Source organism: Zeus faber, assembly GCF_960531495.2.
Source record: "Zeus faber genome assembly, chromosome: 22".
Lineage (NCBI taxonomy): Eukaryota > Metazoa > Chordata > Actinopteri > Zeiformes > Zeidae > Zeus > Zeus faber.
The window spans coordinates 17,553,846-17,576,345 of NC_137209.1; the positions used below are offsets into that span (position 1 = coordinate 17,553,846).

General features: G+C 47.7%; 4 protein-coding genes and 1 long non-coding RNA gene across 6 annotated transcripts in view; 3 read left to right on the forward strand and 2 right to left on the reverse strand.

The window, feature by feature from the left end:
• Positions 1-1,379, reverse strand: part of ccdc171 (coiled-coil domain containing 171) — a gene marked incomplete at its 5' end in the record, with an annotated part of 10,770 nt that extends 9,391 nt beyond the window's left edge. The window contains 3 exons of the mRNA XM_080023563.1: positions 1-151; positions 617-767; positions 1,188-1,379. The exon at positions 1-151 is cut by the window's left edge and continues 40 nt beyond it. Coding sequence (XP_079879689.1) covers positions 1-151; positions 617-767; positions 1,188-1,379 — 494 coding nt within the window. The remainder of the gene's footprint in view (positions 152-616; positions 768-1,187) is intronic.
• A 2-nt stretch (positions 1,380-1,381) lies between these two features.
• Positions 1,382-2,705, reverse strand: LOC307247167. The gene is made up of 3 exons (XR_013844728.1): positions 2,650-2,705; positions 2,035-2,497; positions 1,382-1,422 (listed from the first exon to the last, which is right to left on the reverse strand). It is a non-coding gene; the product is annotated as an uncharacterized lncRNA (long non-coding RNA).
• Positions 2,706-4,833: 2,128 nt separating this feature from the next.
• On the forward strand, positions 4,834-8,227 carry wdr55 (WD repeat domain 55; the record flags this gene model as incomplete). The annotated part of the gene is made up of 4 exons (XM_080023564.1): positions 4,834-5,385; positions 5,918-6,024; positions 6,461-6,730; positions 7,397-8,227. 4 exons carry the CDS (start codon positions 4,834-4,836, stop codon positions 7,725-7,727), a joined length of 1,260 nt encoding a protein of 419 aa, XP_079879690.1. The 3' UTR covers positions 7,728-8,227.
• A 1,507-nt stretch (positions 8,228-9,734) lies between these two features.
• Positions 9,735-20,231, forward strand: psip1b (PC4 and SFRS1 interacting protein 1b). The gene is made up of 12 exons (XM_080023565.1): positions 9,735-9,860; positions 11,248-11,376; positions 11,604-11,668; positions 12,297-12,432; positions 12,645-13,044; positions 13,934-14,175; positions 14,325-14,428; positions 14,534-16,440; positions 16,831-17,174; positions 18,284-18,385; positions 19,096-19,304; positions 19,422-20,231. The coding sequence occupies exons 2-11, from the start codon at positions 11,293-11,295 to the stop codon at positions 19,291-19,293; spliced, it is 3,582 nt and encodes a 1,193-aa protein (XP_079879691.1). The 5' UTR covers positions 9,735-9,860; positions 11,248-11,292; the 3' UTR covers positions 19,294-19,304; positions 19,422-20,231.
• A 1,668-nt stretch (positions 20,232-21,899) lies between these two features.
• ttc39b (tetratricopeptide repeat domain 39B) overlaps positions 21,900-22,500 on the forward strand; it is a 12,381-nt gene continuing 11,780 nt past the window's right edge. For both annotated transcript variants that reach the window (XM_080023236.1, XM_080023237.1), the window contains exon 1: positions 21,900-22,258. In XM_080023236.1, coding sequence (XP_079879362.1) covers positions 22,211-22,258 — 48 coding nt within the window. In that variant the 5' untranslated portion in view covers positions 21,900-22,210. The remainder of the gene's footprint in view (positions 22,259-22,500) is intronic.

Here is a 22,500-nt window from a genome sequence, read left to right on the forward strand (position 1 = left end):
CTGTCGTTTTCGAGACGAGCGTTCTGGACCAACCGGTCGCGTTCAAACACTTCCTGTTGCAAGGCTTGCTGTTCCTCCTCTCTGGCCTGCCGGCTCATAACCAGCGCCCTCTGCAGGTCGGATACTGTCTGATGGAGCTCCTCCACGCGCACTGGACACACACGCACACGCGGCGGCAGCATATGCAAACACACAAACATCGGGACGCACACGTGAACACAAAGACTAATTTGCACACGCAATCTGTGTAAATAACAAGGCTTCACTTCTCATGTTTGTGTTTGTGTGTGTGTTTGTGTGTTACTGTGTTAACATGTGTTTCTAGATTTAGGTGTGTGTGTGTGTGTGTGTGTGTGTGTGTGTGTGTGTGTGTGTGTGTGTGCGTGTGTATTGCTATACTTGTGGGGAACAAGCCTTGAGAGCTAACCTTTGCTGTGAGAACATTTTAGATGTAGATGTTCGTCGATTCAGGTCTGTGTGCATACTGTTACAATTGTGAGGACAGACTATTGACCTCACAATGAGCTGTGCAAGTTTTAGCAAGGGTCTTCATAGATATGGAAATACGCACGTGTTTGTGTGTGTGTGTGCGTGCGTGTGTCCAGACTCCCAGTACCCCTCATTGTGTGGTTGTGTCGTGTCAGACTCTTGCTGCGCTCCTCCTCCCGGCGGATGACAGCCAGCTGGTATTCTAGGCTCTGTCGGTCCACCTCGCCTTGCTCCACGTCCGACCGCAGCCGAGCCGCCTCCGCCTGCAGCCGACACACCTGAGGCGGATCCAGCGCACCATCACCTACTCTTAGCGTGGCGTGCATTTTCACGTACAAGTAATTCGGCTTCCAGCTCCTCTGCCTCCACGACCCGCTCACAGGTCACAACATTACGCCTGACTGAAAGCTTCCAGGGAGTTGTGTGGGCAACATTGAAGCCAAATCGGAGTGATGTCAAAACGGGGTGAACCTGGCATTGACTGTCCCTTCTGGACACAGCTCACGCAAAGTCGTGTTTTTTCAAATCGAGTTGGTTTAGTAGTTAACACAGTGTGCCTTTAACAAAATATAAAGCTCTTTGTTGAACAAGAGATCAGCATCGATCTCTGAGTGAGGAAGAGGTGAAAAAAGAAACTTTTGACCTGGGAACAAATTTCAATAGGACTTGTGTTTATGTGGGTGTGTGTGTGCGTGTACCTCCTCGTTGTAGTGAGACGTCAACTCAAGCTTGTCTTTCTCCAGCTGCTGGATTCTCCATCTCCAATCCTCCGTCTCATTGTCTCCTCCTGCCTCCCCCCACCCTCTCATCTTCTGTTCCTCTGGATCACCCCTTCCCTGACTCCCCCGCTCTCTCCTGCCGACCTGCTCCCCTCTCGTCTGGTCTCCCATCCCCTCCTCTCTCTGTTGCAGGGCCATGGGGGCATCTTTCAACCTGAGGAGACATAAGTGCTGGGTTTCAAACCGTCCGCAGTCCCTGCTTCACACATCTTGATAGATGGCAGGGGTGGATCTCTGTTATAGATTTGGATTTTGTTTTACTTATTATGCACATTTTATTGTATGTTAAAGTTAGTTGGATTCATTCCAGGGGTCATTCCAGATTCTGTTAAATAAAATTAAGATTTTATAGAAATAGTGAGTCTCATAAAATTTTTTGTTTGTCAAAATATTGCAGCGGGACAAAATGAATGTTCATTGTTGTAAAGAGATGGAAAAAAGAGGAAGATGGAGATTATTGAACTTTTTTTTTTATTGTGATAGGTGATTAAAACAGACAGTTGAGAGAGACCAATCGGGCCTTTTATCCAAACGTCTGCCACTGGAACGTAAGTTGCGTGTGGAAAGCTACAAAATCTTCCAAGACTTTATGAAACAGTGATACTGTGTAGCCTAAATTGTGATTTCAAATGTATAGCGTGAACAACGCCATCACATATAATCTTTATTTATAGCAAAGTAAAAGGTGCGAGTACTTCATCCAGCGCTCGTTGCCTCGCCTCCACTATGAGCTGTGTTGCTGAACACACGCGTTCCATGCCCTTACCCTGCGCTCCCCTCTGCGGAGGTCTGAGCTGCGGCCACCGCAGCCTGTGGAGCAGCTGCGCTGTGGCTGCCCTCCCTCCGCCTGCTCCGGCCCCGTCGATCCCTCCGATCGGGTGACTGCGCCGGCATCACAACAAGCCGACACCGGGACGCAAGATCCTGTCTCTCGCTCCTCTTCCCCTTCAGCTCTGATCGCCGGGTCGCAACGATAGACTGGCAGCTGTTAGCTTATCTCAGATAGACGGACACTGCGCTAAAGCTAAACAAATGAAAGACGCCATAATACAATAAACCCCAAAGCTGTAAAGAAGCTGGTCGTGAAAGGGGTAAAGAACCTGGTGTCCCCGACTGGTTTGCGTGTATTGCATAAAGTAGAAACATGTGTCGTTGTCCTTCGGGTTGGTCAAAGCGGTGAGCTTGGTCGGAGCCCTGTTGCTCGGCTCCCGTCGTCCCGCACAGCGTAACTAAAACAAAAAAAGATTAGGTTTGTTTGCTATGACAGATAATTAATTCGCTTAAAGCGGTTGTTGACGTGGCAGGCTGGGGACATTCGCTCCCACATGAACGTATGATTATCATGTCATTTACGTTTTAAAACCATTTTGAGAACGCTTACTTCACTGTTTCTTAGAGGTAAAAGAAAATAGCGTTTGAATCTGACGCCATCTTGAGCGTCCCGATAGCCAGATAAATACGTTACTTCCTGTTTACCACATTCTCGCTCTGGATTGGTCGAGCTGTGCCACGGCCGTACGGAACGCCAAAAGGGTTAAAGAAAATACTCTCAGGAAACGGCGTTTACTTAAAGATGCAATATGTCGATTTTACGGGACGGATTTGACAGAATTGGAATATTCATTTCCAAGTATGTTTTAATTAGTGTATAATCCCATGAATAAAATTATACTTGTGTTGGTGTAACCTTTGAATGAGACGTTTGGATCTACATTGGGAGTGGGTACACTTCATGGAAGCCGCCACGTTGAAACGCCATGTTTCTACAGTAGCCCAGAACAGACAAACCAAACCCTGGCTCTCGAGACGGCCTCTTGCGTTTTTTTTTTGTGGGTTTTGCAGCCACCGTCTCTTCCGCGGAGGCCTCCATGTTGCACCGCCATGGGGGGCTATATCACCACCCGAACTACCGCCAGAGCCTGTACCACCACCCAAACTACCGCCAGAGCCTGTACCTCCACCTGAACTACCGCCCGAGCCTGTGCCACCACCCGAAGCACCGCCAGCCAGCGGCGTGATGCGAACACATCCCCACAGCGCAGAGAGTCAGAGGTTCAAAGTCCTTTGAAGGTCTGTGCGTGGCCATCCACCCCTGTCAAAGTGCCTTGCTTAAGAACGCTTTAGTCGTGGTAACTCACAGCTTTTCTCTGAGCTGATAAGGCAGCTGCCGACGCTTTAAAGTTGTAACTTTAGCGGTTGAACCAAAAACCCGCAGCCCTTCTTCTGGCTCCTGCTACCAGGGGAATTGAACCCTCTGTGACGTGGTTTAAGCAAAACCCTGCAGGACGCCACGCGTTGTCACGGCTCTGGTCGCTCTGACGACGGGGTTTCATCCCCACGGTCTATTCAGTTCGAGGTCAACTTCCTCTCATACGCAGTTCATGTTTCGTGATTGAAAAGTATCTTGTGATTGAATTAGTTGAAATGACGCTCCTGCAAAATGTTCCACTGATTTTATGGCACACATTTCCTGTGATGGCACACAGGAAATGTGGGAACCACCTTTGACCAATGGTGGTTGGGCTGTTTCTCTCTGTACACCCTTAGCCACGCCTTAATGTCCCTCGGGGATCAATAAAGTATCTATCTATCTGTCTATCTGTCTATCTATCTATCTATCTGTCTATCTATCTATCTATCTATCTATCTATCTATCTATCCGTCTGTTAGACTGTCTGCCTGTCTGTCTGTCTGTCTATTTTGAACCGAAATGAATGGCAAGTTTGATCAAATACAACAAACGTGTTGTAGGCATCACTTTTCATTAATTGATCAATATTTAATGTTGGTGTACTATCCAGTGCACAGTGTACTAGCGAGTACACTGTACTATATTTCTGTCATTGTACTATTCAGTACACAGTGTATTGTCCTCCTGTCAGTGTACAATATCCGGTACACTGTACTATCCTCCTCTCAGTGTACTATCCAGTACACAGTATACTGTCCTCCTGTCAGTGTACTATCCAGTATACTGTACTATATTCCTGTCAGTGTACTATTCAGTACACAGCGTACTATCCAGTACACTGTACTATCCTCCTGTCAGTGTGCTATCCTCCTGTCAGTGTACTATCCGGTACACTGTGTACTATCCGGTACACAGTGTTCTATCCTCCTGTCAGTGTACTATCCGGTACACAGTGTGCTATCCTCCCGTCAGTGTACTATACAGTAGGGATAGTCTGGGGGGCAGGGGCGAGGTTTCACACAATTTTCTGTGGCCGTTTTTTCACCACAAGACTTCCAAGCCATCTTTTGACTCAACCCACCAACGTTCACGGCCGATGCCAGTGATCCCCCAAATCATGGCGGCTGGGCTGGTCTAAAAAGCCCAGTGAAAAGTTCCACTTTTGACCATAAAGGACGAAAATATAATAACTCAAACAAGACGGAAGTAAGGAAAAAATATGACATGTTTTTAATTTACTAAAAATATGAACCAACCCACCAACGTACATATATTTACACTTTAATTTCTTATTTACATGAAGGGAATCGGCATATTCAGACTGTAGGGGCGGCCATGGGAATGAGACGGGGAGGTGACGTCACGTAAACAAATATGGCGGCCTCCGATGAGCACGCTGGAGACGTCGCCGCCGCCGCCGCGGAAACAGAACCCAGCGAGGTACTGAAAACCGACGAAAATGACGGGGAGACGGAAGCGGCGGCGGCGGCCGCCGATGGGGAAGAAGACGACGGGGACGGGGAAGACGGCGATGAGGCACGGGAACCGAGGCCCCGCGACACGCCGGAGGACATCAAGCTGGAAGCCATTGCCAACACGCTGGCGTTCCACCCGCGCCGCGACCTGCTCGTCGTCGGCGACATGGACGGCGACATCTACGCGTACTCCTACTCGTGCGCGGAGGGCGGGACCCGGGAGCTCTGGTCGTCGGGCCACCACCGCAAGTCCTGCCGGGAGCTCGCCTTCTCCCCCGGCGGCGGGGAGAGGCTGCTCAGCGTGTCCAAGGATCGGGCGGTGCACGTCACGGACGTGGAGGTCGGCCGGCTGGTGACGCGCATCCAGGGGGCGCACGATGTGGCCATCAACGCGCTGCTGCCGGTGGACGAGAACATCCTGGCCACCGGGGACGACGGGGGCACGCTCAAGGTGGGGAGGGGTGACGTCATAGGTGTGACGCAGGAACCGCGTCTAGGTGACGTCAAAGGGAGTTTCTGACGCCAGGGCCGTAGGGATTAAAAAAAACATATATGAATCGTCATGTGAGATCTGCAATTAAAAAACAAAAAAAAACAACCCAATATGGTCAGAAACTATCAAAAAGTGTTGCGATATTTGATTTTGTCAGTAAGGCCTCATCCGTGACATCACAATGTCTACTTAGAAATGAATAATACCAAGTTAAAACAATCCAAACAAGGTCCCACAGTGGTGCAAAGCATGACATCAGGCTTGAACGTAGCTTTAACAAATGAAACCCTCGGAGGTCGTAGATTTGTCCGCAGGGCTCTTCCCCGTGCCCCTGTGGCGACGGTTGGGCTAAAACAGGATTTCACGGCCGGCGGATGTGAAAGTTCGTCGACGTCATCCCAATCTGGGCCCGTAACGTGCGCTTGTACGCGACGGACGGACGGACGGCGGTCTTGAATCTTGAGTCCTGATGTCGGTTCCTCTGCTGCAGGTTTGGGACCTGAGGAAAGGCACCGCCTTCATGGAGATGAAGCAGCACGAGGATTACATCAGCAGCATCGCCGTGGATCAAGCCAAGAAGATCCTCCTGACCACCAGGTGGGGGGAAAAGAAACAACCGAGGCGGCAAAATGTGGAGCGTCGAAACCGCCGATCTGAGGCGTTTCGGGGCGGCTGGCTCGGTGTGGGCTTCTCGGAGCCACAGTGCAATTAAACCTTTTTATTAACACACCTTTTATATTTGGAAACGTTTTCGAGTCAAATATTTTTATTTAGGAATTATTTAGTGGGCGGGGTGAAATCAATGGAAATACATTTTATACATAATAAGAATTTGCTGCAAATCCTTCGGTACACAAAAAAAAAACCCATTTCAATCAAGTATTTCAATGCATTTGTTACTATGGTGCCATTTAATTTAATTCAAGCGGACAATGTCAATTACAATTTCCAAATCTAAAATTGAAATGATGTAATTGAGTTGTATCGGCGGCGTCCAATTTTAATTCCTTCTGAAACTGCCCCCCCCCCGCAGCGGTGACGGCACCATGGGGGTTTTCAACATCAAGCGGCGGCGGTTCGAGCTCCTGTCGGAGGCCCAGAGCGGCGACCTGACGTCGGTGGCGGTGATGAAGCGGGGGAGGAAGGTGGTGTGCGGCTCCAGCGAGGGCACGGTCTACATCTTCAACTGGAACGGCTTCGGGGCCACCAGCGACCGCTTCGCCGTCCAGGCTGAGTCGGTGGACTGCATCCTCCCCGTGACGGACAGCATCATGTGCACCGCCTCCATGGACGGAGTCATACGGTCAGTGGTCCCCATGCTCACACGCCGGCGGGAGAGGGCGCCCGGTACGACCGCAGGGCCTCCGCTGGGGTTCTCACGTTCTCCACGATAGGAAAACGTTTACTCTGATGCGCGGTGCAGAGTTCACGGTTCTATACCCTATTTTATTTCTTTTGCATTTAATTGTGAAAAATCAATGATTTTAAGGTATAATAATTTCGAGTTTAACCTTTCTTATGCATTCTTCTATTAGGTTTTGTGCGCGTGTGTGTGCGCGTGCGTGCATGCGCGCGTTAGTATATGACAGCAGTGTAGCAATAATGTGCGACGGCGTCATTCCGGAACGCGACAATCCGGTGACGGCAGCAGCCGTTATAATTACAGTAAGAGATGAGCAGATGCTTGTCTTATTAAAATAATTGAAAAACATTTTAAATTCCAACAAACGCCAAAATAGGGTAGAGATCGGGGGATTGTGCCATCTGGTATTTGAGTAAAAAAAACGAGGGCGTTTGGTCCCGTGGTGGTGGTGTATCACAAAAGGTCGTGCCGGGACACGTCGTTGCGGTTCGCCTTGTAATTTGTGTTTTTCTTTCTGCCGTCGCCACGTGAACGCTCAAGTCCTAATTTTGATGTTTTTTTATTTTTTTTGTTTGTTTTTTTCTCTTCCTTCGATCCTCCCCCCAGAGCCATCAACGTTCTGCCCAACCGCGTGGTGGGCTGCATCGGGCAGCACGTGGGCGAGCCCATCGAGCAGATCGCCAAGTGCCGCGACACCCACTTCCTGGCCAGCTGCGGCCACGACCAGCTGGTCAAGTTCTGGGACATCTCCGGCCTCCCCGCCCTGGCGGTCAGCGACTACCGCAAGCGCAAGAAGAAGGGCGGCCGCCTCCGCTCCCTGAGCAAGAAAGCCATGGGAGGGAACGACTTCTTCTCGGGACTCGTGGACCGGACGGAGGACAAAAAGAAGGAGGAGGAGGAGGATGAAGGGAGCGAGAGCGACAGCGGCAGCGATTAAAGGGGTATTACACCGCACGGATTGTTCCTCGTCGGGGGGGGGCAGCCGGTGCCATCCCGGATCCCCTCGCTGCGTTCACTCCCTTTTTCCCCCGGGGTTCCGGTCTCCCTGGAGGAGAGCTGCGAGTTCAGGACTCGTACGATGCATTTCTACGCCGTCACCGAGTCAGATAATGAAAGACCCGTTATTGTTAATCTTTCATTTCGGGGCGAATTTTACCCCTGGACCCTGGTGTTTTCTCCGATCAAATCCGGGACCAGCATGGATTGCCGGAGTTTTGGGCACATTTTGAGAAATGCCGGATATTGATCCAACGGACAGCGAAAAAAGGCAGCATTGTTTTCTTTATCCCTTGTAAAGTTTCTTACAGGTTTATATGGTCGTCGTCAAACGCCGGAAAAAAATTCCCGCAAGGTTTCCTTTCGGATATGCGGAAGATATGTGCCTAAAGGAAAAAACAAAAAAAAAGGTTTTAATAAAATGATCCACATCAATGTCAACTGGTAATTGTTTGTATCTGTGTTGCTTTGCGACGGAGCGGCGCGGGCGGCCTTCAAAACCGGCCGGTGATGAGGCTGTTCCCCCGAGAAGCTGCTGACCGCGCAGCAGTTTTATTTTGTTGATTTACAACGTTGTCGTAACAACAAGCTCTAATTAAGCGTCCCGTAAAAATGACGCCGACGCGGAAAAGAAAGATTGGACGAGACAAGGTGCCTCGCTTTACAAGTGGACTTCATTGGTTTTATAACTTAATAATAAATCTTAAAATTTGAGTGACGTTGCTTGGATGGACAACTTTTTTTTTTTTTGCTTTCACTTATCATAACAAAAGTGAACGTTGATTGTACAGCGTATTGGCCATAGAATAACGACGCCATCTGTGTTTGGATTGTTTCCCTCCAAGCCTCCAAACCACCGCGCGTTCACACCGACACCGGGTACCAGAATCACGGGACAATGATCGCTTTACGGCAGCGCGTCACAGGTGGCGCGGCAACGGCGCACGGTGGAGCAATCTGTTCCTCGCAGACCATAAACCCCGGAATATATTTTAAAACGAAAAACGACTCGTTGAAATAGTCAGAGAAATTTGACCGCTGCAGTAAACGTTTTAGTGTTTTGTTTTGTTTTTTATCCAGAAGAGCCGCAGTTCCCGCGCTCCCTCCCCTTTTGCGCACAGGCCGGTCTTCACCGTGCCAATATGGCGGCGACGTCGGCGTATCGCGAGTAACGAAGCGGTCGACGCGGCGTCTGTGTGTGTATACGTCCGTGACGACGCAACCAAAACAAATTAAACTAAAATCGTGACAAAAGCAAAACGACCTCTTCGGTGAACTCGCTTCCGTCGTCCCTCTTATTTCCAGTGTGGCGGCGTTGAGCCGAGGAAAACGCGAAGCGATCCGGCTGCCTTTGCGACAGCGGCGCCAAAGTTGTCGTTCCGCTTTTAAATCGTCCTGCAAAAAAATGTGAACGAATGAGCGAAATTGCCCCAAAACAAAGAAATGCAAATGATTGCGTGGTTTATTTCAGATGTCGAAGAATTACACTACAACAAAATCTAATATTTTAAAGAGTTCCGATCGATCTGACCAACAAAAAGGGTCTCATTTGCATACATATTTGCAGTACACCGTAATGTAGTTGTAGATTCGACATTTGTGTGTGTTTTGCGTGTATTTTGACGTTTGCTTCGTTCGAATTTGTCACTTTTTATTCGAATAAAGTTCCGAATAAAACCGAATTAAAAAAAAAAAAAAAAAGTTCGACTCCACGCGCGGCCGGGCGATGGACGCTTCGACTGTGGCGTCAGACTCGGCGCTCCGCGAGTCACAGACCCGTCGCTCCGCTTTGCTTTCCCCCGACGCTTCGTTCGTCGGGTTCGGTTCGAGCGCGCCCATCCACGCGGGGGCGGGGGCGGGGGCCGGGGGGGGGAGGTGGAGGCAGACGGGGGCGCCGCGTCCGTGGGACAGTCCTCGGGGCAGAGCCGGATCGCGTCACATGACACTGCCTCGCCGTCCAACATGGCGGCGCGCGGCGTAGCGAGATGCTAGATGCTAGCTAGACGCTGAGGCTGGCCGGGTGCATTTCTCACGGGTTACTTCGGTTTTTTTTTTGGGTGGGGGACACTTTGAGGTAAGCGTCGACGTTTTCGGACCACGGCGGAATATAAATGTAGATAATACCAAGCTGAAATAAATGTTCCGTCACCGCCCGCGGTAACAGCGGGCTAACCCCTAGCTAGCAAGCTAGCGATCTGTGTATTTGTAAACAAGACGTGTTTGCGAAAGGGAGGAAAGGGAGAGCGTGAGCACTTCGAAAACACGATGTTTAATGCGAAGCATAATAAATACGATGCACTAGACGATGAAATACGATAACACAGAGTATGCACTATTGAAACGCGTAAATTAATGGTGATGTGAGACTTGTTTTACAGACTACGGGTCGAGTCTGGTATACTTTACTTCTATCTCAAGGTACTTCAATATACTTTATTTGTCAACTACATCATACAAGAACGTTGCAGTGAAATTGTGCATATATATATATACGTGTGTGTGTGTGTATATAAGCATACATTCAAGCGGAATTGTATATCTATATAAATATGTACGTTTAGTAGCAACACAGTCCACCTTCACTACACATTTGTCACCTTGTTGTGTGGTTCAACAGGGGCTCCAAAGTAAGAACTTCTTATTTTGTACATAATGTAAAGTACTCCAACGGGGTGTCTCCAAAATAGCAGAAAACGTGACAGAGAAATACTTTTTTTTACAACAAGGTATATTCTGATAAACGCCTCAAGACATTCATCCCACAGTCCAAATGAAATGGAGTCGTACGATGGTCCTAAAACTTCCGTGTTGTTTGAACACATTTTGCCGATTTATTCTTAAATCGATCGGTCAAATCGGATGAATCTGTCAATAGAGTGAATGCGACGCGTCCGTGGACTGCTGTGGCACCGGTTGGAGGCGGCGTCTGAGGCAATGGAAGGCCACTCATGGAGACATTTTACCGCTGCCCAAATGCATTCTGGGATAGGGCGTTCACCGCCTTCGAATGACACCACTAAAGCTTTGGCCATTTTGATGAACATTGAACATAAAGTTGTCTCAAAGGTTTCGAAAGGTGTTTTTCCAAAGTTTCCAAGTTTTCCAAAGTTCATCCAAGTTAGATGAACATTGAAACGAACAACAGTAATCTATACTCACTATTCTTAAGGTTTGGTCTTTTTGATGAACTTTGGCCATTTTGATGAACATTGAACATAAAGTTGTCTCAAAGGTTTCGAAAGGTGTTTTTCCAAAGTTTCCAAGTTTTCCAAAGTTCATCCAAGTTAGATGAACATTGAAACGAACAACAGTAATCTATACTCACTATTCTTAAGGTTTGAATCTTTCGGCGTCTTTGTGATAAGCTGTTTAAGGTGTGTGTGTGTGTGTGTGTGTGTGTGTGTGTGTGTGTGTGTGTGTGTGTGTGTGTGTGTGTGTGTGTGTGTGTGTGTGTGTGGAAGGTTTCAAGTTAGATTCCCCCTATTGTGACCTGGCTTGGAAGCGCAATGCCGGGGAAAGGAGTCGAACGTTTCAAACCCGAAGACCTCGTCTTCGCCAAGATGAGAGGCTTCCCCCACTGGCCTGCAAGGGTACTACACACACACACACACACACACATACATACATACATACATACATACATACATACACACACGCACACAAAAAGGTTTGTACTTAAGTAAATATGTTGTCATTTTCTTTTTATAAAATTTATAAAAAGCTACATACAGACGTTCAAATTTTTTTACATGAAATATTTATTGTGTGTGTGTGTGTGTGTGTGTGTGTGTGTGTGTGTGTGTGTGTGTGTGTCTAGATCTGCAAAGCAGAAGAAGGCAACAGGAAGAAGGTTCAGGTGTTCTTCTTTGGAACCCATCAGATGTGCGTACAAACTCCCTTTCGCCCCTCGCCCTCTTAACTTCCGCTGAACCCGAACCGCGTGACTCCTGGAGAGGAGATCTGTGGCGTGGACCGGTTGTTGAGTGACATGAGATAACGATCGTCCTGAAATGCTAGGAAGCCAAATCGCAGGTCGGCGAGGTTAACCCTGCCCGCTACAGGAAAACAGAGTATTAAAGATATTAATTCTGCAGAATAAAGGGAAAGACACAGACATGCTTCAAAACAGTGGTGTGATCAGTCCAGTCTTATGGAAGAAGCAGCCAGTTTATGTACGGAGAAAAGGTTGTGCCTGTTCTGAGACCAGCCTTGTGATTGGCTGTTGCCCTCGGTAACAGCTGAGAAGCTAAAAATACAGCTAGAGGTTATACTTACACTAAAGGTTTTACTCTTAACTTTTTGTTCCCACAAACCTTGATCTTGGATAGAATTTGCTGAGACCTTCACATACACCGGTGCAGCCGGAGTCTTATCTTTTTGGTAATACCGACAGTGTAGCAATGTTTTTATTTTCAATGTGGGCTTGGCTCAGATCGGGGGCGAGGTCGCGGACGGTCCTTCTGGACGGACGTTCCTCCCTCTCTGAATCTTAACCCTGCTTCCTCCCCAGTGGGTTCCTCCCCCCAGAGAACCTCGTGCCCTACGTGGGGAACAAGGGACGGTATGGCGCCGGAGTGCGGAGCAGGGGCTTCGCGGAAGGGATGTGGGAGATCGAGAACAAGCCTCGGGTCGGAACCAAACAGAAGGTGGGACAGCGTCTCTGACCCGCTTCCTTTTTATTTTGTCTCTTCAATCTCCTCAGTGTTTTTGCTTTTCTGCGCTGTGCCGCTAAGCCTCCCAATCATGTCTGTTTGTCAGCTTCCTTCTTCTCAAACGAACCCCTGTGCTCTGCCAACTTCAGCCGAATAACGCCGCCCTCACACATGTTTTACATACTTTTTTAATTTTTTCCCCTCAGACACCAACAAAGACAAACTTTAAAACGGCGCCTAGCAAACATCCCGACACCAAAACGTCCCGTCTTAAAACCACCGGGAAGACGGAAAGGGCGTCAAAACCGGCGTTTGCTAAACGCATCGCGAGCTGCTCCCCTGCTCCAGCCGCAAACGCTTCGCCCAAGAAGACAAGCGCCGCGCCAGCAGCAGAGCAAACCGCGGACCCAACGCATCAGGCTGGCGGCAGCGCCGCGGCGATAGGTAAGGACAGCGCAGAGTGCGTGGCTGCCAAGGACGCGGACACTGGAGTTCGACATACGCGGAGTTCCATGGGGCATTGTGACTTGGGAGCGAGCGCTGCTGGTGTCGATGGTGCACACAGGCGGAAGAGACGGCCGGCAGGTTCCGCTGCCTCCAGCTCAGGTAACGCATTTGTGTTCATTTATTGCACTAATGCTCTTGCGGAATACTCCGCTCTGATTGGTCCATTGCAGGCATCAGCGGTTAGTTATTTGTGAGTGACGAGCGTTGATCTGTTGGTGATGACCAGGCAAGGCCCCCCTCCACCTGGTTTCCACGTCGCTCGCATTGCTCCGCCTTACACGCTAATGCTAACGCCAGCTGGTGGCCTTCCAGTCACCCCAACGGGTGAAGCCGATACCAATAGCAAAATTCCCCAACGTCCCATTCAGCGTGACTTATTTCGCGATTGATGTAAATATAGAATTAATAGTAACCACAGCAAATTGGTAAATCATATGTAGGAGGGTTTTTGCCTGTGAATAGTGTCAATATATATATTTATATATAACAATAAATCAATATTTCCACCCTGTGTATTCTTTTGTTTAGTAAGTAGCCGTGTAATAAGCGGGATAATATGCAGCCAGCCGGTCATTATCTCAGAATAACCCCTTTCAGCCTGATCCAAGACCTGATCACTTTTGGTGACTCTGGGGTTGTTTTGTGATAATAATACCAGTTTATACCATTCTGAGGAGCTGAAGCTGTGACAATTAGAGATACACTCATCTGTATTTTTGAGGGAGAAAAAAGGTGCCAGCTGTCCACAGATGATTTTGCGATCATTAGGCGTAACCCGTCTGACTGGTTGCGGAGATACTGGATCAATTTGAAAGATTCTGCTGCCGATCACTCAAGTTGACTCCCAATGATGTAAAAATACGAGCTTTCCTTTAACATTCACTCCTTTGTAGAACGCGTGGACCCAAGCGGTCCAGAACCCCGACTCATCCTGTCGTTTCTGGACCCCCTGTTGTGATTGGCCGGACATGTTGTGTTGTGTGGACAGGTGGAAAGAAGCTCCGCCCCCCAGAGGAAGCACAGGAAGAGGAGCGGCAGCACAGGAAGCCGGAAGCCAAGAAGAGGGGGAGTGAGGAGGTGGAGGTGGAGGAAGAAGAAGACGGAAGGAAGAGGGCGGGAGGGCCGAAGAAGTCAAAGCAGGACACAGAGGAGGAGAGGGGGAGCGATTTAGGAGAGAGAGAGGAGGCGCAGAAGAAGAAGAAGAAGAGCAGCACCACTGTGGAAGAGGAGGTGAGCGTCGCGTTTCCATGCATCAACGTGACTCATTTCTTTCCACATAGACAAACAATCACCAACGTAAAGTGTGTGTGTGTGTGTGTGTGTGTGTGTGTGTGTGTGTGTGTGTGTGTGTGTGTGTGTGTGTGTGTGTGTGTGTATAGCGTCTGCATCGTCTGGCTTTGAAGAGAGGGAGCGTGTTGAGGTCTCTGAGGGGTCTGCTGAAGACCAGAAGACGAAGAGGAGGAGACAGGAGGAAGGATGCCCAGTGAGAAAACACGCGCACACACACACGCACGCACACACTGCTGCAGTTGAACAGTTTCCCTGAAGTTCCCCACGGGAAATAACCCAGCGTTGACTTCTTTTTTAGGAAAAGTAAAGATGGGAGAAAGAGAGCAGAGTTTAAGAAGGCTGTTGACAAGAGATCTACAGGGCGGAAAGCACAAACAACCAACCAGAAAGCAGCCAGCAAGGAGGATAAAGCACCAGCTAGTAAGGGGCTTAAGCCTCCAGCTAACGGGGGGGAGAAAAAGCAGGACAGCAACAAGGTGAAGCCACCGGCTAGCCGCAAGGTGAAGACACGCTCCAGCAAGGAAGCCAGCCAGGCAGCCAGCAAGGAGGCCAGCCAGGCAGCCAGCAAGGAGGCCAGCCAGGCAGCCAGCAAGGAGGCCAACCCGCCAGCCAGCAAGGAGGAGGAAACACCAGCCAATGAGGAAGTGAAGCCGCCAGCTAATGAGGAGGAGAAAAAGCGGGCTAGGAACGACATGAAGACATGGCCTAACCGCAAGGTGAAGACGCGCACCAGCAAGGAGGCCAGCCTGCCAGCCAGCAAGGAGGCCAGCGTGCCAGCCAGCAAGGAATCGAAACCTCCAGCCAGCAAGGAATCGAAACCTCCAGCCAGCAAGGAAGTGAAACCTCCAGCCAACGCGGAGGAGAAAAAGCAGGATAACAACGACATGAAGACATGGTCTAGCCACAAGGTCAAGACACGCGCCAGCAAGGAGGCCAACCTGCCAGCCAGCCAGGAGGCTAAAACGCCAGCCAGCAAGGAGGCTAAAACGCCAGCCAGCAAGGAGGCCAAAACGCCAGCCAGCAAGGAGGCCAAAATGCCAGCCAGCAAGGAGGCCAAAACACCAGTCAGTAAGAAGACCAACCTACCAGCCAGCAGGGAGGAGTGTTCAGCTAACGAGGAGGAGAAAAATCAGGACAGCGACAAGGTGAAGCCACTGGCTAGCAACAAGGTGAAGACACGCACCAGCAAGGAGGCCAACTTGCCAGCTAGCAAGGACGCCAAAACTCCAGCCAGCAAGGAGGGGACCCCTCCAGCTAATGAGGAGGCGAAAAAGCAGGATGGCAACAATGTGAAGACACGGTCCAGCAAGGAGGCCAACCTTCCAGGCATCATGGAGGCCAAACCGTCAGCCAACAAGGAGGCCCACCTGCCAGCCAGCAAGGAGGATAAAACGCGAGCCAGCAAGGAGTCCAACCTGTCAGCCAGCAAGGAGGCTAAAACGAAATCAGGCAAGGAGTCCAGCCTGCCAGCCAGCAAGGAGTCCAGCCTGCCAGCCTGCAAAGAGTCCAGCCTGCCAGCCAGCAAGGAGCCCAGGACACTAGCCAGCAAGGAGTCCAACCTGCCGACCAGCAAGGAGGCTAAAACGCCAGCCAACGGGGAGAAAAGGCAGGATAGCAACGACCTGAAGACGGGCACCAGCGTCTTTACATCAGTAAAGACGAGTGACGCGCAGCGCAGGACGGAACAATCGCTAGAAAAGGAGAAAAATAAAGCAGGAGAACAGATGAGGACAGAGGGCAAAACAACGGAGGAAGGGGGGAGGAAAGAGGAGCAGCCGAAAGAGGAGAGGAAGATCATTGGAAAGATAGTGAAGGCTCCGTGTGGCCAAGGAGCCAAAATTCAACTGAATGGAGTGAGAGGAACGAGACAGGAGGAGAGAAAGAGAGAGGAGGAGAGCAAGAGACGGGAGGAGGAGGATGAGAAGAACAAGGGAGAGGAGAGGAAGAAGAGAGAGGAGAGGAAGGTGGGAAAGGAGGAGGAGGAGGAGAAGAAGAAGAGAGGAGAGGACAAGAGCAGAAGAGGACCACTTCTCTCTCTGGTGCTCACCAGAGCACCCGAGAGAAGTGTGACGGCAGAAGGAGAGAATGGGAAGGAGGTGAAGAAAGAAGAGGAGAAGAGGGAGGGGGAGGAGGAGGAGGAGGAGGAGAAGAAGAAGGGTGAAGAGGAGAAGAGGAGAGGGGGGAGGCCGAGCACCAGAGAGAGGAGTGTGGTGGAAGGAGAGGAAGGGAAGGAGGAGGAGAAAAAGAAGGGGAAGAAGAGAGAGGAGGAGAAGAAAGGAGAGGAGAGGAAGAGAGGAGGGAGGCCGAGCACCAGAGAGAGGAGTGCAGCTGAAGGAGAGAAAGGGAAGGAGGTGAAGACAGAGGAGGGGGAGGAGGAGAAGGGGAAGAAGAGAGAGGAGGAGAAGAAAGGAGAGGAGAGGAAGAGAGGGGGGAGGCCAAGAACCAGAGAGAGGAGTGCGGCGGCGGAAGCAGAAAACGGGAAGGAGGTGAAGACAGAGGAGGAGGAGAAGGGGAAGAAGAGAGAGGAGGAGAAGAAAGGGGAGGAGAGGAAGAGAGGGGGGAGGCCGAGAACCAGAGAAGGGAGTGCGGTGGCAGAAGGAGAAAACGGGAAGGAGGTGAAGACAGAGGAGGAGGAGGGGAAGGGGAAGAAGAGAGAGGAGGAGAAGAGAGGAGAGGAGAGGAGGAGAGTGGGGAGGCCGAGCACCAGAGAGAGGAGTGCGGCGGCGGAAGGGGAGATTGGGAAGGAGCAGAGGAGGAGTGGGAGGACGACACGGCAGAAGGAGAGCGAGGAGGAGGGGGAGACGAAGCAAGGCATTGTGGGTAGAGGGCAGCATGTGGTCGAGCCGGGGTCAGAGAGGCAGGAGGAGGTGGGGCCTGTGGACTCCACCCTGCACCGTATCCATGGCGACCTGCGCATCTCCCTGAAGGCCGACCAGCCCGTGAGACACTTAAAATACACTTAAATAATATGCACACACTTAGAAACACACATAAATACTACATAATATTCACACATACTTAAAACACACTAATATAGTACATACACACTCTTAAAACACACCTAAATAGCACACACACACTCTTAAAATCCACTTTAATAGTAGATACACACTCTGTAAACACACCTAAATAGCACACACTCTTAAAATACACTTAAATAGTACATACAAACTATTAAAACACACACTCTTAATATACACTTAAATAGTACCTACACACTCCTAAAACACACACACACACTCTTAAAATACACCTAAATAGTATATACACACTCTTAAAACACACACTCTTAAAATACACTTAAATGGTACATACACACTCTTAAAACACACACACTCTTAGAATACACTTAATAGTATATACACACTCTTAAAACACATGCACTCCTAAAATACTCTTGAATAGTACATACACACTCTTAAAAAACACACTCTTAAAATACACTTAAATAGTACATAGACACTTGTAAAACACACACACTTAATATGACGCTAAATAGTACATACTCACTCTCAAAACACACGCTCTTAAAATACACTTAAATAGTACATACACACTCCTCAAACACACACACACACTCTTACAATGCACTTAAAATGAAAATACACACTCTTAGAATACATTTAAATAGTACATACACACTCTTAAAACACACACTCTAACAATACACTGAATTAGAAAATACACACACTCTTACAATACACTTAAATAGAAAAGACACACTCTTAATATACACTTAAATAGAACATACACTTAAAAAACACTAACAATACACTGAATTAGAAAATACACACTCTTAAAATACACACACTCTTACAATACACTTAAATAGAAAAGACACACTCTTAATATACATTTAAATAGTACATACACACACTCACACAATGAGAGCTTAAATGATACACTAACAAACAACCTTTACTGTGGAGAAACCTACCACTCTGCTGCATCTTCTCACTGTGTGTCACCCTCCCTCTTTCACCCCTCTCGTCCCTTTCTCTCTCTCTCTCTCTCCACCTGTCTGTCTGTCCGTCCGTCTGTCTGTCAGGATATCACTAGGTGTCTGTCGGTGTTGGATCAGCTCAGTTCGGTCTATATGACGTCTCAACAAGTTCAGAGACACAGCCAGCTGGTGTCAACGCTACGGAAGGTATACACACACACACACACACACACACACACAGGCACAGGCACAGGCACACACGCTGCAGTTTGCTGCATAAAAAAATAACACTTTAAAAAATAAGATTTAAATAAAAATTCCAGCTTGGTACCAGGACAAAATGTAAAAATAATGGAAAAGAAAATTGATAAAAACTAAAAATGTTTTTTTTTAACATATATTTTACTTTCAGCCATAAACTGTTTCTCTATGAACAATTCAATGTTTTCCCCTCGTGTAATAGTCCATACCTATACAATAAACCTAACTGTTAACTGTACCCTAACCTCAAACTATACAAAGATAAAAATGAGAAAAACTTAAAATAAAAAAAATGTCTATATAGTTCCGTACAAGACATGAAATAAACCGTGAAGCAGAAAGATGGATGTACAATAAACACAACATTAAATACACGCTCAGCTAAATATTGGCAGTAAGCCAACACACTACAACCAGTTCATAGCACTTTATTAGGTTTTAAGATGTATATATTTTTTTACCTCCTGTTTCCTAATTGGAGGGAGCTTTGCTATTTTTCAACTGTTATTTTATTAAAGATGTCCACAGCAACGACCTGCCCAACGCGTCACTGAGGGGGAAACTTACCACTCTGCTGCGGCTTCTCGATGCAGGGCAGTGAGGCAGATATAAACGTGTGTGTGTGTGTGTGTGTGTGTGCGTGTGCGCGCACGCAGATGCGTTGCTACAGGGCGAGCCAGGCCGTCATGGACAAGGCGTCGATGCTGTACAGCCGCTTTAAGAACGCCTTCCTGCTGGGGGAGGGGGAGGAGGTGATCAGCTCCTCCTACCTGCACTCCCTGCTGCAGGAGAGAGAGAGGGAGGAGGAGGAGCGCTGGACCAAGGGGGAGGAGGAGAGGCGGGTGAAGAGCTAGAGCAGCTGAGGGTGAGGCCCTTCTGCTAAGCTGTCTGTCTGTACGCGAAACACATTTTCTGTGTGATCAATCGATTGATTGTGTGTGTGTGTGTGTGTGTTCTTTTTTTTTTTCCATCCACCTCCCAGGTACAGTGGTCTCTCCCTGAGGATCCACTGTCACACCGGCAGCATGGACTGTACCATCTCACCGCGGAGGGGGGGGGGTGTAAAAGTGATTTTAGTTGCGCACACACACACACACACGCACGCACGCACGCACACACACACACACACACACACACACACACACACACACACACAAACATACAGGCTAACCTGTGTGTCTGTGGCTTTTAAATCTTTCAAAATAAAAGTGTGACCTGACATAAGTGTCCAAGATAGTAGAACGGTGCATTTTAAACGATGGCAGCTAACCAGTGTGAAAAGAGAAATGTCCAGCGTCACCTCGGTGGATATCGTGGACTCTCAATATTTTAATTAGCATGTGTGTGTGTGTGTGTGTGTGTGTGTGTGTGTGTGTGTCTCTCTCTCTCTCTCTCTCTCTCTCTCTCTCTCTCTCTCTCTCTCTCTCTCTCTCTCTCTCTCTCTCAAAGAAACAAAATAGTTTGTATTAAAATTTCCAGCCCATATGGTTGTCCCTTTTACCGTTTGACAAACGCTCGTCGGTGAGTCTCATCCTCTCTGCTTCCACATTTCCACGGTGCTTCCAACAACCACGGCTCCGGACGAGCCCTCCGGTCCAAACAAAGCTTTGCCCTGCACCTTCACATCGACTCGTTTTTGGAGGAAAAGTTTAATTTTCGTTGTTTCACGGTGACATTTAAAAAAAAAAAAAAAAAAAAAAAAAAGATAGATGCTGTCTTGATAACCGTTTGCGATTCAATATTTTATATCTTGTTATTTTCTGCTTTGGTAAATAAATCTGCTCTTTCAAAAGTCCCGTCCTGTGTTTGTCTCCCTCTAGCGGCAGAGGGTTGTCTCGTGTCGGTGGTCGAATAAGTACTCAGACCCTTTTATGCCTCAGTAAAAGTACAAATACCCTGACGCAAAAATGACTTGTGAAAGTACCACATGACATTTTTACTGAAGTAAACGTCTAAAAGAGCTTGATCTTAAATGTACTATAAGATTAACAAGTAAAACTTATTTCCATATCCATCGTCCTGATGTAACAGTCTATAATAACTTGTTTTTCAAAGTACTCATGCACATTCTGATTTGTCTTGCTTTTGTTCGATATAAATATAAATCCAGATTTTTTTTTTAACATATATATAAATCCACACTTAAAAAAAATGTACATAAATATAAAATTGGATTTTAGAAAAAAAATGCTTTCATAAATATGAGTCAAAAATGTAAAAAAAAAATGTATGTGTATCAATCCAGGTTATAAAAAAGAGTACAGACTGCTTTGCTTTAACTAACTTTAAAATTTAGAACAGATCAGATACAGGTTACGCAGAGTAGACATTCAGAAATGATAGTCGTCGTAAAACAAATGTTACTAGAAACACACACTCACACACACACACACCGTATATATATATTTTGCTCCTGCAATTTCAGGCGCGGTCGTCTCCACACCAGTCACTTGTCAAACCACGCTTCCGACGTATGCGCTGTTGCCATGGGGACGCGTGTATCGACGCTCTAGCCGGTACTTCACCGTGCGAGTGTCTACACACACACACACACACACACACACACACGTCACACAAACACACTGCTTGGGTCAGTACAGTCGGACTCTACTGTAACATTTTAAATGACATGTTGAAGGTTTTACATTTGAATCCCACGTCGCGACCCTTCCTGGTTGTAGTCACGACTTTTTTTGCGTTAATAATTTATATATATGTATGTATATGCAATTTATATATGTATATATATATATATGAATGTATATATATGTATGAATATGCATTTTTTATTAATGAATGTATATATGTATATATATGTATATGCAATTTATATATATATTTATGTATATATATGTATGTATGTATATGCAATTTATATTATATATATATTCAAGATTCAAGAGGTTTATTCGTTACATACCTATACATACTTCCACACATATATGCAGTGAAATGTCTTTGCAACGTGGAGATTGTGCACAATAGTTACTAAACCGAACATAATAGCGAACATAATTCCTACCGAGCTAACTAACAGAAGCCAACTGATTCCTAAAATGTCACGCAGCGAGTGAACAGAACAATATAAATACAAAATGAAAGAAGACTCAAAGATGTCATGCAGTGTGGGGCTACAAAATACAAGTGAAGGGAATATAGTTATGTAAATGAAATAGGCTATTTGTATATTCAGATATGTGCAGTGTATATATATATAAACTAATATATACTAATATATATATATATATATATTGATATAAATAAAATGTGTTGTATGATTATGTATATATCGTTAAAACATGAATATTTATGTATGAATTGCATTTTACCGTAAAGCCTGATAGAAGCGCACGTTAAAACAACTGGCGCTGTGGCTTTCGAAGGGCGGAGAGACCGGAGGAGGCGTGTCCGTGTGCGTGTCCGTGTCCGTGTCCGTGTGCGTGTGCGTGGATGAATAGGTGTGAACGTGTGCGTGTGTGAAACGTAGACGCTGTGGGGACGCTTCACTGTAGGAAGGCGGAGGGAAGCAGGATGCGGTGAACATGGAGGAAAGACCCGGAGCGAAGGAAGCGACCAGAAAGTGAAATAACACAAGAGAGGGAGACGGAGACGGAGACGGAGAGGGAGACGGGGAGACGGGCTCTCCTACACGTCCGGTTCTCCCGTTCGCGGGCGGGGGAATGAGCTCGCCGCGCCGCCCCAGGTGATCCTCCGACGGCTCACCGAGCGACCGGCGCGGGGCTGGCCGGCCTGGACGCACCGCGGCCCGGCATGGAGGAGGACACCATGGCCCACGTCGGAGAGAACGGAGAGGAAGAGGTGAGTGTGTCTGGAAGAGGGAGGGAGGGAAAAGGACCTATAGAGATTTACAGAGGGATGGACGGATAGAAATAGAGATACATATTTAGAGATATGTGTGTGTATATTTTTTTGTACATGTATATAGAGACAGACGCGTGTGTGTGTGTGTGTGTGTGTGTGTGTATATATATATATATATATATATATATGTATGTATGTGTGTGTGTGTGTGTGTGTGTGTGTGTGTGTGTGTATATATG

Coding starts and splice junctions, on each gene's coding strand:
- psip1b (XM_080023565.1), top strand. CDS start 11,293: ATGCCGGGGAAAGGAGTCGAACGTTTCAAACCCGAAGACCTCGTCTTC. Junction 12,433..12,644: donor GGGTCGGAACCAAACAGAAG/GTGGGACAGCGT, acceptor TTTTCCCCTCAG/ACACCAACAAAGACAAACTT. Junction 14,176..14,324: donor GCACCACTGTGGAAGAGGAG/GTGAGCGTCGCG, acceptor GTGTGTGTATAG/CGTCTGCATCGTCTGGCTTT.